This window comes from Branchiostoma floridae, chromosome 3 (assembly GCF_000003815.2).
Source record: "Branchiostoma floridae strain S238N-H82 chromosome 3, Bfl_VNyyK, whole genome shotgun sequence".
NCBI classification, from domain to species: Eukaryota; Metazoa; Chordata; class Leptocardii; order Amphioxiformes; family Branchiostomatidae; genus Branchiostoma; species Branchiostoma floridae.
The window spans coordinates 26095063-26109969 of NC_049981.1; the positions used below are offsets into that span (position 1 = coordinate 26095063).

Genomic DNA, 14907 nt, shown 5'->3' on the forward strand with positions numbered 1-14907 from the left:
ATTACTCCAGAACGGTTAAATAGATTGTCTTGACATACTGTGATGTGATCCTTATGTTTATTGATGAAAACTGGTGAAGCGCCGAGTTGATATCCATACTACACGGCAAGGCACAGCTTTTTTTAAAAGCACTTGTTTCTCCTGGCAGGAAGCTCCAGGACCAGAACCAGACAACTTCACGGAGTGCTACCCTTGGAGGGACTACTCCTGCTGTCACCAGGACACCGTGCAGAAGATCAAGGAAGCGTACGGCAGGGAATGGCACTGGGAGCGGTGTGGTGCCCTCAGTTCTGCCTGTAATCGCTTCTTCGTGCAGCTGGCCTGTCTGTACGAATGTGAGCCGAACGCAGGTATTACAAAAATCACCTTGGTTTATCTGTGAAGTGTTGTTGTTAAGTAACATATCTCTCTGTCCATTCATCCAGCCAGCCAGTCATCCAAGAACCTCCTTCCCTAACAAGTTGTTATGTGATCTAATTCATTTCATATGGCACAAATAGGCCGGCCATATTGGTCTCTGTCTCACCCCTGCACTTTCTTTTTGGTGAAACTGAACTTTGTGTTTTTTTAATTATGCGAAATAAAACAAAAACATAAAGAAACGGCCTTAGTTGGCATGACCACATTTGGACTCGGCTGGCTTTGCCTGCTGGAACAAAATTGGACCCGGGACAGTTCATCCTCTGAGATGAACTATGGTATAGTATGGACACACACGAACTTAAAAAGACAAACCGAAAAAAATACCTCCATCTTCACGAAGGTAATGACGACTTGTATGTGAGCTTTTCCAATCACGACGTGTACATGTGAACTTCCAGGTTTTTACCGGAAATTCCCGGACCACGTCTACAACGACTCGGATCCGAACCACAACAAGTGGCAGATGGAGGGAATGCCCATCCGCGCTGACTACTGTGACTCCTGGTTCAGAGCGTGTAGGTACGACCTATTCTGTGGGAGTGGGAGTTATAGTTCATGTGCCAGGGAGTACACCAAAGTTGGTAACACAGGGGATAACGGGGGAAACGCTGGGCTTATTGCAGGGGTGGTCGTGGCTTGTGTGATTGTGGCAGTGCTGATTGGGACTCTCGGTTTTTTCATTTTCCGAGAGAGAAAGGGGGAACCTTTGTTCAACAAACTGGAGGCCGAATAAAAAATGTTCTGTAACGTCGAACGTATCACGTTCCATGAGCATATGTACGTACATACATCAGTTTTACTCAAGTAAACTCGGCACAAAAGTTTTTCACCATTCCAGGCAACTTCAATGTGGTGAGTTAAAGGGGCACAATCCTCCATCCAGTTGGAATATCTTACCTCTTCAATATTGGACCAAATCCCATTCTGCAAGATTAAAACACTCGTCCACACATAGCAAGGACCATCGCAGACTACCTATTAGGATGGAATAGCCTTCCTACGGTTTATGGCTAGCACCTCTTGCTTCAGATTGTTTGCTTGAATAAAGAGTAACAGTGGCTTTGATTGACATGGCCTGTTTATTCAACTTGCCTTCATTCACAAGTCAATATTGACGGAACAAAATGAGCTGAATGGAGTGTTTGACTTTCAATCAATCGTTGGCATGCATCATTTGTTGATGCGTGGCGGCTACAGACAGTTCAGACAGTTCTCGCCATGTTGTTCTGCACTGGGCGTAGACAGTCCAGTCGGATCTGCAGACCCCCAGCTCCTGGAGACTTTAGTAGCGGTAATTGCGGCACTTTATTTTTATGACCATCCTGTACGCAAACAGGCCTGGTGCCCGTTCCATAAATTTACAATCATAGAATACTCAAATATGGTAAAAGGTAAACTGGGATGTTCTGTATACCAAAAGTTACATGACAAAACGATTGATTGAATCATTGTTACCCGCGGCCATAACAACCGAACGATATGTGTTGAACAGAAGCGGGGAAATTTGGGCACTTTTTTTGGTGACCCGCTCAAGTAAGTAGGCCTGGTGCTTGTTCTATGAGTTCAATAATGATAATGAATTTGACACCATTGGAAAGAAAATCACACAAGCTTTCTATTGATATATAATACACAGAAATATGATCAACCGAAGTTGATATTCCAAACTTTTTGTGCCGAGTTTTTATAGGTGCAGGATACTGGCAGTACGTAGGCAGCATTAAGGAAACCCAATTCACAGAGAAATTGCCATTTTGGCTTCGTTCATTTTGTCATCTAAAATAATAACAACATAAGATGCTATTTATGCGTTGCTATTTTTCTAAACTTTATTAGTTTTGGGTAAGGTTCTAAATGGCTACAGATCCATGTACGGTGTACAGCATAGTCCTATTCTCTTCATCCACCAAGTTACGAGGGGTAATCAATAAGTTCTCGGCCTCACCAAGAAATAACAAGCACAACTCAGATTTTCAGGCACAACTTCATAGTATGAAGTCTTTTATCAATATCCTCCAAATTTCAAATCATTGGAGTAATTACTTTCCAGGCATTCATTTTTTCTAAATTAAAAGGTAAGTGGCGCGAAAAAAGCTGTGTGGATTGTGATCAGACGTGTTGGTCGAGTTCCCCATGCCGTAAATTAACAAAAGACATTGTCAAAATGTTTGATAATGATTCTCTTCCTATTTCAAGCAAAAAGAATTGGGTTTCTAACTTCCAGCAGCGCAAATTGACCCGTACACTCAGGCCAGGTCAATTGTCCACGTTTTTCCTTCTCCCTCACCTAACGTTACTGGGTGTCGCCTGCAAAGTAATGATCACAATAATTTGAATTTTGGTACATATTTATATAAGACTTTTATTTGTGAAATTTGAAAATTGTTCAATAAACCTATAAACACACACCATTACACATACTTGTTGCAAAAAACATGAGCGATGGACTCAAATCTGGTATATGGTTCACTCATTTGGGTCACTTCTTTTACTGTAAACGTCTTTCAAGGTTATCACATAACATAAGTAACATATTATGCATCATCACAAGGGAAAATATTTCGATATAAATCTCATTTTGAGCCAAATTCATCAGTTTACAGTGACTTTCATACATTGACAACGCTGCGGCTTCCGATAACCTGTTCATTTAGTCTAGAAACGCAACAGTGACGCAAGTAAGTGTGAGCGCAACAGAAAATCGGCGAAAATAACACAACAGTGACACAGTGAATGAACCCCGCAGCGACGCAAGCGTGACGCGAGTGTAGTGAGAGGGGCCTTAAGGTATGAGGTCAAATTATCTGATCACACTTCACCCTTCTTTTTTCGCCACTTACCTTCTAATTTAGAAAAAAAACGAATGCCTGGAAAGTAATGACTCCAATGATTTGAAATTTGGAGGATATTGATAAAAGACTTCATACTATGAAGTTGTGCCTGAAAATCTGAGTTGTGCTTGTTATTTCTTGGTGAGGCCGAGGACTTATTGATCACCCCTTATTTTAATAAAATGTGTAATTTCAACTTTTACTTGACAGTTAATATACATGTGGTAATTTGAATTGAATACAATATCTTCATTGAAAAACGTTATGTCCATGGCCAATGCTGAAAAGCAAAGCTTACCTGATGTAAAAGCTTATGAGTTTTAAGTATGTACTAATTGTAATTTTAGAAAGCTTACCTGGACAAGATGGCTGAATTGTATGAATGATAATTTGTAAATTACCTACGTGATCTACAGTTAGTTGTAAGTACATTATATTATCTATAAAACGCTTGCAATTCAAATTTTTAAAACACGTTCATGTTGAAAATAGGCAGATCATAAATATTATAACAAGAGTACATCTCCATTTTATCGCAACCATCAGTCATTAGATTGCTCCATATTGTCCACTTTTGCAAGGCTGGATCTCCGGATCACTTTTGACTTCGCTTCAGCTAAGGCTAATTTTGTTTACAGTCTCCTTTTTTAACGAAAAGATTTGGATATTCTAGAAGTGTGCCTATTACTCTCGAATTGACCTATGACCTATCACAAATGTTTTCAAAATGAGTAAGATTAAAATATCTCTATGTTATAAGGACCTGTCTCACTGCATGCGTCATTTTGATGTACGATTTTGGTTATGTAATACGTACAGATACATATACGTTTGCTTCGGTATTTACAGTGTCATAGGGCACGGTCTGTTCCTATAGCAACCTGCAAGCCGGTTCGCTTCGCTCATTTTTTTTATTAAATGCAAGAACTAACCATGCCTCATGGTACCGTTTACATCCCAGGGGGCCATATCGAACTCTGTGGTCCAAGTCCTAGCACTACATTTAAATCTCTGCCTTACTAGCATGGAGAACAACGAACCCGTCAATGTCGGAGATAGTGTTGTTCTCAGGATTTGTAGCCGGGAACGACTTGATATTGATATCGACATATCCCGCCTTCTCAAATACTTCTCTCATGAAGCTGCTGTCGATAGGAAGGGTGAAGAACTTGTAGCCACCGACGGTGTAGAAGGTCTGGTTGGTGACTCCTGCGAGAACGAACGTACCTCCCGGCTTGAGTAGGCGGGTGATGTTGCGTACAGGAGCGGAGTAGGACTCCCGGTCAGGGCACGCTGCCTCCAGGCACAGGGTTGTAGTTACCACGTCAAACTGAGTACGTCAAGATGTGGGTGTAAGTAATATAATTTAATAAAGCTCGGTCATCTACGCCTTTATGCTGCAGCCCATTATACGTTTTTCTCTTGTGGTCAACGTATTCGACTCGAAACCTAATAAACAGAGAACCACTAGAAAGAAGTACATTTTGTAAATGAAGCCGAAAAACGCCCAAAACACTTATATATGCCTAAAGATCGTGCATAGGACTTTTATTTTATACGTTCATTAGGATTTAGACTGAAGAACAAAAGGTTTATAGTATTGGTCATATATGTTACATGTATCGAAACATTTGGCTTAATAAATGAAATGTAAATAAAATATTCCATTGACCTCCTGATATTGGCGACGAGCGAAAGGTTCAGGCTTGGTGACGTCACAAGAAATAACTTCCTTTATAACATCTCTGAGATGAGGCTGGCGCGCTTCCCACGAGGAACTGAACATGATCAACATAACAAACCTTCTTCTCAGAAGGTGATGCCTGTACAGGTGTAATATATCTGGTAACCATATCAACGGGAGCTCCCTGGTGTCCGGTGCTGGAAGTCATTTATTAGGGCACCCCCGCCCAACTTATTAGGTCACGCCGGGGCGTTTTTACGCGTTTGTTTCAATAACTTGCTCATTATATCAATATAACTAGAAAGGCCACCTTTAAGATAGGCCGTCAGAAGAAGCCCTATGCTTGGTAAAACATAGCCAGCTAAAAACACCTTAGCCGGCCATGGATAATGGTCACCATAGGAACATGTATACACTGCACGAAATCCAATCTTTAAGCATACTTTAAAGCATGCGTAAAGATTGCAAATATAAATATTATTGTTTACAAACCATCACGGTATGAAAGTAGCCAGTTGTATTTGTATGTCTAAGGCTCAATAAAGATGATTCTGATCTCTCTACGAGGATGGATCAAAAAGTGCTGAGCCTGAGACTAACCCGGAATAAAGGAATTACTTGGTTCAAATTTCCGATCCGAACGTTTTGTGATAGTCCGTGCCTTTTTGCACCGGTGCTGCCATCTTACAACTTCACGACGACCAAATTCAATTGAACTTTGACCATAATGCTGTTGCACACATGGTACTTCCAGGTTAGCCTCTACCAGGCTCCGTGGATCGGTGATCTAATTGTAGAAATTGGACAAATAGAGTCTATAGTACGTTAGGGGAGTTAGCCGGCCAGAAGAGTACGTTTCCTCACCACGTGGTGAGGATAATGATTCTACCGATCCACGGAGCCTGGTAGAGGCCACTTCCAGGTTACAACAGCACACAGTATTTCGACCATGGCTAAAGTTTACATAGTCAGGGACCCCAAAATGAGCAGGTGCGATGCCTGAAAATTTACAGCAGGAAGCACAAGCAATTTACAAGAATTGAACATGTTGGCGATCAGGGAACAATCGACAAGGTCTCAAGTCTGCCTGCTCGTTAAAGAAAGCCACTTTTTATTTGACCCCAGTAATGGTCATGATGCATACTCGGCAATAAATGAAAACCAGTTGGGGGTATCAATATCCAGGCGCAAATATCAATCCGGCCGAAAATACATCGTAATCCATATCCGAAAAAAAACTGACATATTTCTCTACCATTCATCACAGTTTCGGCCTCGCTGATGTTCACAGAAGAATCGCTAGGCTCTTTCAACTACTGACAGTGACGCACTACCGTAGTTCCCAACTACTGTTACCATTACCTCCTACTACCGTATCAATTTGACGTCTGTGCAGAGCTCTAGTTTCAATGCATCTTGATATCGATGTCAATGTAGACCGCGGTCTTTAGCACTTCTTCTATCTATGGGGCTTTCATCCAGAGTAAGAGTGAAGCATAATTTATCTACTGGCCTATCCTACAGTTTGGAAAGAACAAAAACGCTCAAGACTCACCAGAGTTGAAAATCTTGTGGAATTCATTTAGGACCGTTTCGACAACAATACCCTCTGTCGTGCCGAAAAACTCCGTCAAATATGCCTTTGCTTCAAAAGTTTTGTGATAGTCCGTGCCCTTTTGTATCGGTGCTGCCATTTTCCAACTTCATGTTTACAATCTAAATGGACTTTGACCATACATCGCGGAACATTATACTAGTAAAGTTGCGCACTCCTGTCCGTGGTAACAGGCATTGCCATGATAACGCCACTAATCATAATGCGTGCCAAAGTAAATTGAAAATTCTTGACAGTATACGTTTTCTTACGGCTTTTTGTATGCTCATGCACATTTTTTGTGCAATTACTAACAGGAAAGAAAGGAACGACAGAGGATATACATAGCAGCAGTTAATAGTGCCGTGTACTTCTATGAAACTTTCATCCAGAGTAAGAGTGAAGAATAATTCAACTATTGGCCCAGTACCCTACCCTACAGTTACTTGTCTGCAATAGCACATTCCCAAGCCATACTACGTAGTCTCTTATAAGGTAGGTTACTTTCGAAGAATTATCGTTTTGTAGCAAAAGATGTCATACGCTGTTACTTATGCAATATTTGTGATCTTTCTGGGAAAGATAGGGATCGAGAGACATACTACACAAGATAATTTCTGAATAAAGCATTTATAAATATGTTAAGCATTATGTTGAAAAATTCAAAACAATTCGCAATCGGCAAGATGGCACAGATTATTACAAAATGGCACAATTACTGCAAATCTCGTTCTGACGAATCTTAATCATTGTATATCAGTTTTTTTTATTAATTCAGTTACAAAAATGCACTATACAGTAAAGTTATCTTGTATGGAAACAGACAAAGCGACATTCCGGTCGCGGTCAGAGTCTGTTTGTTGAGGCTACTTATTTTACCGTGCAGGTATCGTAATCTCCAAGCAGAGCAACCTGACGCAATAGAGTATCCAAAAGGACCCAAACAGTATCCAACTAGCCTCCGTTGTTGTGCCCACAAAGGAAATTTGGCGAAAATTCAAAGTTGATGCAATCTCCTATTGTAATTTGGCACCGACCAGAGAGACCAGTGAGATGAGTTTTCAATTTTTGCACAACCTCCGGACGTGCCACACTGCGGCGCGCCACAGTCAGCGCGTCATTTTCGTTTTTACACGGACAAAAAAGTGTCGTAGGACACGCGCCGCGCGTCGAACGTCGTAAGACATTTTTAGGACATTTTTTTTCCTCGTGTAAACCGGGCCTTTGTTTTACACATGCACTAATATTGGTCATTGCGCAGCTGCTAATAATCCACTTTGTGGGCTAAGGCCCGATTTACACGAGGCAAAAAATCAAACGACGTACGTCGTTCGACGCGCGTCGAACGACGTACGTCACTTTTTCTCCCCGTGTAAAAGCGAAAACGACGCGCTGCGGCGCGCTGTGGCGCGACGCAGTGTGGCGCCTCCGGAGGTGACTTATGACGCTCCGCGGGGAGTCTGCGGCGCCGCCCAACCTCGTGTAAACGGATCTGCGTCGCAGGTAGCCCATTTCTTCGGCACAGTGTGCGCTCCTGGTATGCTCTCGCACCCAAACTTTTCGGTTGACATTTCCTTGAGCTTCAATGATAGCATCTGCAGCAAAGAAGGCTGCCCGTTGAATGTCGTGGTACCGGCGCCTATAACGTACAAGCCGTCTTCTGGGCCATGCCCGGCGCTGCATGTACGCGCGAGTAGACAAGAAAATCATCATCTGCCCGATGAACAACAACAACAAAACTTGTTCTATGATCCCGCCATTTTGAAAACACGCGCTGTCAAATGTCACGGCGGGTCACCAGAGTTCACGGCAACGCCACGCACTGTGGCGCGTCGCGACGCGCTGCGGCGCGCCTCAGGGTTGTGTGTGAAACGAAAACTGTCCTACGTCACTGTCCTAGGACAAACGACGTACGTCGTTCAAAGTGCCTCGTGTAAATTGGGCGTAAGACCCCCTTTCCACTAGGACGGCGATCGCGCTGCGCTCTCACTGCCTTCACTTTCATTGGGTATATCATACAAAAAAAGTGTGATTGACAAGACAACAAAACGCACAAAGTGTAACAAGATTCGTTTCCTTTTGATACAATTCGTTGAGCGATATGTCTAATTTTAGGTCGTCACAAAAAAACGTATGAAATATCGAAGTTTTTCATTTGTGAAATTTGAAAATCGTTCAATAAACATATAAACATACATCATTGCTCATACTTGGTGCAAAACACATAATCGATCGAGTCAAATCTGGTATATAGCTCGAGTCCGTTCATTTGGGTCACTTATTTTACTGGAAAAGTCTTCCAAGGTTATCATATAACATCTGTAACATATTAATCATCATCACAAGGCAAATTATTTCATTATAAATCTCATTTTGAGGTATTTATATCGTTTTTACAGATTTTTCGTGAATTGACAACACTGCGAATTCCGATAATCTGTTCATGTAGTCTAGAAACACAGTCACGCAAGTTAAATGTTAGCGCAACAGAAAATTGGCGAAAATAACACAACAGTGACACAGTGAACGAACCCCGCAGCGACGCAAGCGTGACGCAAGTAGTGAGATCTTTGTCCCAGATACTGTTGTCAAGGGTATGTTTGTTTAAAGAGCGCTGCGTTGGTACACAGGTATGGTTTGTTTGGGCTACATGCAGAAAAGTACAGACGCGTACTTCGGGTATTTCCATATTATTAGCATAACTACTACAGCATTCCGCCAAATCAATTAAGTGTCGAATGGCTATATTGATGGACGAAAAAGTACCGAAGCCTTTCATCATTCAGATTATGCACATTTCCTGTACAACATGTCATAAACACCACCTAACAATTATTGACGATATAGTTCACATCTACCTTACAATTCAAATATTGACCTAGTACCACCCCAAGAAGGCTCATCGAAGTGACATTCATGGTCATCACAGTTTCTGTTTCCTCCTTCCTTCCTTCCTGTTGGAGAAACCAGTTGCAGGTAATCTTGTACACTAGTATTTTGAATTTGCTGTGAATAGTCGGACTTTCTAAATTTCTAACCTTATAATGCCATTCACTGCACAAGGTAATCTCAACTCAAAGAGCAAGGTGCAACACATTGCCCTTTTATGTTTGCACGTATGATAGGTCCAGCTGGTTCGCCATGGATGCCGTCATCTTGGTCGCCTTAGTCCTGCTGACTGGACTAGCCGTTCAGTCCGCAGACCTTTCTTGTAAGACGTTCGAAGAAATCTATCCCAGCGGGAAGGAGCTGTGCGAGAAGATGTGGGGCGACGGCTTCGTGTACGAGACGAACCTCAGCTTGGGCTTCACCACGTGGTTCTTTGAAGCCGAGAATCCAAATAACAAAGTGGCTGAGAGGCTCGGATGGCCCTCACCGGTTGATGACTGTCACTTACAGTCCTTACATAAGGTTTGTTTTTTGTAGAGTACAACTACTAGTAATGGGTGGAGTTTGTATCACCCTCCCCTCACCACCACCAGTAAAGAAGTAAAGACCCTGTCAATGTCACACATTGAGGGCCACTTCGGCGCTGAGTTTTAAGTAGCCTGAAATCTTAGCTATAGCTTAACAAATTAACAAAACAGCTGGAAAATTCATTGATATTGTTTCATTACATTCGCCAAGAAGGTTATATTTTCGGTAGCGTTTGTATGTGTGTGTGTGTGTGTGTGTGTGTGTGTGTGTGTGTGTGTGTGTGTGTGTGTGTGTGTGTGTGTGTGTGTGTGCGTAGAAGACCAGTATTACTCCAGAACGGTTAAATATATTGTCTTGACATACTGTGATGTGATCCTTATGTTTATTGATGAAAACTGGTGAAGCGCCGAGCTGATATCCATACTACACGGCAAGGCACAGCTTTTTTTAAAAGCACTTGTTTCTCCTGACAGGAAGCTCCAGGACCAGAACCAGACAACTTCACGGAGTGCTACCCTTGGAGGGACTACTCCTGCTGTCACCAGGACACCGTACAGAAAATCAAGGAAGCGTACGGCAAGGAATGGCACTGGGAGCGGTGTGGTGCCCTCAGTTCTGCCTGTAATCGCTTCTTCGTGCAGCTGGCCTGTCTGTACGAATGTGAGCCGAACGCAGGTATTACAAAAATCACCTTGGTTTATCTGTGAAGTGTTGTGAAGTAACATATATCTCTATCCATTCATCCAGCCAGCCAGTCATCCAAGAACCTCCTTCCCTAACAAGTTGTTATGTGATCTAATGTTCAGCTCTAATTCATTTCATATGGCACAAATAGGCCGGCCATATTGGTCTCTGCAAGTCCTTGGTCTCTGTCTCACCCCTGCACTTTCTTTTTGGTGAAACTGAACTTTGTGTTTTTTTAATTATGCAAAATAAAACAAAAACATAAAGAAACGGCCTTAGTTGGCATGACCACATTTGGACTCGGCTGGCTTAGCCTGTTGGAACAAAATTGGACCCGGGACAACTCAGCTTCTGAGTTGAACTATGGTATAGTATGGACACACACGAACTTAAAAAGACAAACCGAAAAAAAATACCTCCATCTTCACGAAGGTAATGACGACTTGTATTTGAACTTTTCCAATCACGACGTATACATGTGAACTTCCAGGTTTTTACCGGAAATTCCCGGACCACGTCTACAACGACTCGGATCCGAACCACAACAAGTGGCAGATCGAGGGAATGCCCATCCGCGCCGACTACTGTGACGCCTGGTTCAGAGCGTGTCGGTACGACCTATTCTGTGGGAGTGGGAGCTATAGTTCATGTGCCAGGGAGTACGCCAAAGTTGATAATACAGGGGATAACGGGGGAAACGCTGGGCTTATTGCAGGGGTAGTCGTGGCTTGTGTGATTGTGGCAGTGCTGATTGGGACTCTTGGTTTTATCATTTTCCGAGAGAGAAAGGGGGAACCTTTGTTCAACAAACCAGTCGAAGGGCCAAGCATTGAACATTCGGTTCTACTTCCGGGGTTTTCTAAGACGGCACAGATCACGTAGAACTATAAATTATATATTAGATTAAAGCTAAGGTTTTCGTGAACCGACACACAAATTTCAAGAGATAGAGAACTCGTCATGACTGTAAAACCGTTACAAACATGGCAGTCAGGTTCTATAGGTACACGATGAGATACTGCGCTCCGCGGTAGAACGCGCGAGGAGCCGCGTACTTTATAACGGAGTGAAAATCTTCTATTTTGGTGCTGTGCTATCAACCAATTAAGTCGACAAAATGCTATATATCAAATGAAAGTAAAGGTTTCTAGAAATCAGTACACACATTTTCAAGAATGTTCATGAAGTCGACTTGTTTACAACACCGTGACAAATTTGACCGTCTGGTTCCGTGGTTGTATGCAGAGCGACCACGTTCAGAGGCGTAGAACACGATGTCTTGGTGCCGTATCTTTATAACGAGGTGACAATTTTCAGTGTTGTACCATTGTGCAATAAACCAGTTAAATGAATGAAGACCTTTATTGTACATTCATACCCACTGGGTTTAGTACAGGTCACAACAAATGATACAACATGATATAATGATACAATGAATCTACACTACTCAAGGATCATATTCTACTGCGTACATTCGGCTTCTTCTCGTTTCTTTGTGATATTGAAAATGTAAGAACAGATATGCTTTATAAGTAAAAGTTTGTCTGGATTCATAAGGAATATAAATTTGTCTATATTACTTAGTTGTATGAAGTGGGGGAACATGGATTCTATTAGTCTGTAGAGTTCAGCTCTCTCTTTCTTGTACAAACTACATTCTACTACAAAATGATGTTCGTCTTCTAACTTATCTAGATTGCAGTATCTACATATTCGTTGTTCTAGAGGAGTGCGGTTATGTCTTCCGGTTTCGATGTGTAATTTGTGGCAACTGACTCGTAGTTTTGTGACGGCCGTCCTGTGCCGAATATTGTCAATATCCAGGTATTGCTCCACATTATAAGTGGACTTGAACAGTCTGTAAGACCTCAATTTGTTTTTAGCGGATCCACCTTTGTTGTCATTGTGTATCTCTCTTAGAAAAGTTTGGAAATAAATGTCTTTCAGACGCTGATTGATAGAATTGATAATTTGAGACGAATTTGTATTGTGCTGTAGAGGACAATGCCATACATAACCATAGCCGCATTCCTCCAGTGACTGGCGAACTCCTGACGCCCAACACTTGGCTCCAGCCTTGTCTAAATCTATCTGGCAAGAAAGAGCGTCTGACTGGAAACTGTCTGCTGGTACTTTCTGGCGAAGTCTAATTAAGTGTTTAATAGCATTTAGGGAGGCTTCCAAATGAATGGGGAACCTCCCTAACTCGGCTCTAGCGGCGAGGCCACTTGTGGATCTTGGCACGTGTAGGGTTTGCTTACAGAATTTTAGATGTATTGTTTCAATAGGACAGGATTTGGGGCTTTTAACAGAACCCCAGATTTCCGATCCATAGAGAATTATGGGCTTAACACCACAGACATATAGATGTGTATCAAGTGAAAGCTAAGTTTAAGACGGATGGCGAATTCTAAGAGCTTACGACCCCGTGACAAAGATGAACATAAGTCTCGTACGTGCTTTCCACTGGGCCGACGCGTGTTCGGAACGCGCGCGGCGCGGCGTCTTGATTTCAACAGAGTGGCGATTTTCTATTTTGGTGCTGTGTTATCAAGCACTCCTGTCGACAATAAGCTATATATCAAATGAAAGGTTATGTCCCTGAAAATCAGCACACAGATTTTCATGAATATTCATCAACGTTTCATGCTTGCTAAAAGCCAACAAACTTAACGTAAAGTGTGCAATGTTCATGGAACGACTTCTCAAAGTGTAACTCAACAAACACCAATGATTTGACCATGATTAGACACACTCAATCCTGTGCTTTCAGCATGCCAAATCTCATGGACCTGTAGTCATCCAAGTTTATGCTATGAGTACTTAAGTAAAGGCTAGTTTTACGGGAGAGGCGCGTGGCGTCGTTTTCGCTCTTTTGTAAAATAAGCGTGTCTAGGGCATTGGCCCTTCGACTGAAACTGGAGGCCGAATAAAAAAAATGTTCCGTAACGTCGAACGTATCATGTTCCATGAGCATATGTACGTACATACATCAGTTTTACTCAAGTAAACTAAAATTTATAAGTGCAGGATACTGGCAGTACGTAGGCAGTATTAAGGAAACACAATTCACAGAGAAATTGCCATTTTGGCTTTCGTTCATTTTGTCATCTAAAATAATAACAACATACGATGCTATCTATGCGATGCTATTTTGCTAAACTTTATTAGTTTCGGGTAAGGTTCTAAATGGCTACAGACCCATTTATGATGTACAGCAAAGTCCTATTCTCTTCATCCACCAAGTTACACGTATTTTAGTAAACTGCGTAATCTGTGGTCCAAAGTCCAAACACTTCTAAATCTCTGCCTTACAAGCATGGAGAACAACGAACCCGTCAAAGTCGGAGATAGTGTTGTTCTCAGGATTTGTAGCCGGGAACGACTTGATATTGATATCGACAAACCCGGCCTTCTCAAATACTTCTCTCATGAAGCTGCTGTCGATAGGAAGGGTGAAGAACTTGTAGCCACCGACGGTGTAGAAGGTCTGGTTGGTGACTCCAATGAGAACGAACGTGCCTCCCGGCTTGAGTAGGCGGGTGATGTTGCGCACAGCAGCGGAGTAAGTCTCCCGGTCAGGGCACGCTGTCTCCAGGCTCAGGCTAGTAGTAATCACGTCGAACTGAGTACGCCAAGATGTGGATATAAGTAATGTCATTTACGGTACAACTCGGCGTTTTACGCGTTTCTTTGCAGCTTTATATGCGTTTTGTTCTTGCCACTAACGTTTTCACTAGATAGAACTACATTTTGTGATGTTTTGAAGCCGAAAAACACCCAAACCACCAAACGTCACCCTATATATACCTGAAGATTAGGTTTTCTTTATACACATGTACTTCCATGGAGATTTAGATTGAATAATACTCAAGAAATGAGCGAAAGAAGGTATATTTCTATTGGTTAAATACGTTACGCGTATCGAAACGTTTGCCTTGATAAATGAAATATAAAACAAAAAACATTCCATTCACCTCCTGATATTGGCGAGGAGCGAAAGGTTCAGGCTTGGTGACGTCACAAGTAATGACTTCCTTTATAGCATCTCTGAGATGAGACTGGCGCGCTTCCCACGAGGAGCTGTACAACAACAACATGACAAACTCAGAAGGTGATGTCTGTGATCTGTTAGCCTGGTAACCAGACCATCGGGAGCTCCCTGGTATCTCGGAGGTGCAGGTCTTGTCCCCCCGCCTAGGTCATTAAGGCCCCCTCTCACTTGACGTGCGGCACGCTTGCGGCATTGCTGCGTTCGTTCACTGCGTCACTGT

General features: G+C 42.4%; 3 protein-coding genes across 5 annotated transcripts in view; 2 read left to right on the forward strand and 1 right to left on the reverse strand.

Annotated features, from left to right (window-relative positions):
* LOC118412152 overlaps positions 1–2029 on the forward strand; it is a 3682-nt gene extending 1653 nt beyond the window's left edge. Inside the window, exons 3-4 of the mRNA XM_035814858.1 lie at positions 149–350; positions 822–2029. Coding sequence (XP_035670751.1) covers positions 149–350; positions 822–1156 — 537 coding nt within the window. The 3' untranslated portion in view covers positions 1157–2029. The remainder of the gene's footprint in view (positions 1–148; positions 351–821) is intronic.
* The window catches only part of LOC118412151 (nicotinamide N-methyltransferase-like), a 20521-nt gene that overhangs the window by 2674 nt on the left and 2940 nt on the right, over positions 1–14907 (reverse strand). Inside the window, exons 4-5 of one of the 3 annotated variants that reach the window (XM_035814857.1) lie at positions 14611–14716; positions 4239–4584 (exon numbers count right to left, since the gene is read on the reverse strand). In XM_035814857.1, coding sequence (XP_035670750.1) covers positions 4258–4584; positions 14611–14716 — 433 coding nt within the window. In that variant the 3' untranslated portion in view covers positions 4239–4257. Of the gene's footprint in view, positions 1–4238; positions 4585–13925; positions 14259–14610; positions 14717–14907 lie in introns of those variants that run through there. The other 2 variants (XM_035814856.1, XM_035814855.1) reach the window with 2 other exon arrangements.
* On the forward strand, positions 9010–11975 carry LOC118412150. The gene is made up of 4 exons (XM_035814854.1): positions 9010–9508; positions 9658–9943; positions 10423–10624; positions 11124–11975. Exons 2-4 carry the CDS (start codon positions 9674–9676, stop codon positions 11513–11515), a joined length of 864 nt encoding a protein of 287 aa, XP_035670747.1. The 5' UTR covers positions 9010–9508; positions 9658–9673; the 3' UTR covers positions 11516–11975.

What these genes read in the sequence shown, in the direction of transcription:
- LOC118412150 (XM_035814854.1), top strand. Translation starts at nt 9,674, where the DNA reads ATGGATGCCGTCATCTTGGTCGCCTTAGTCCTGCTGACTGGACTAGCC. An exon ending in ACTTACAGTCCTTACATAAG is followed by an intron (nt 9,944 to 10,422) that starts GTTTGTTTTTTG and finishes TTCTCCTGACAG; the next exon opens with GAAGCTCCAGGACCAGAACC. An exon ending in CGAATGTGAGCCGAACGCAG is followed by an intron (nt 10,625 to 11,123) that starts GTATTACAAAAA and finishes GTGAACTTCCAG; the next exon opens with GTTTTTACCGGAAATTCCCG.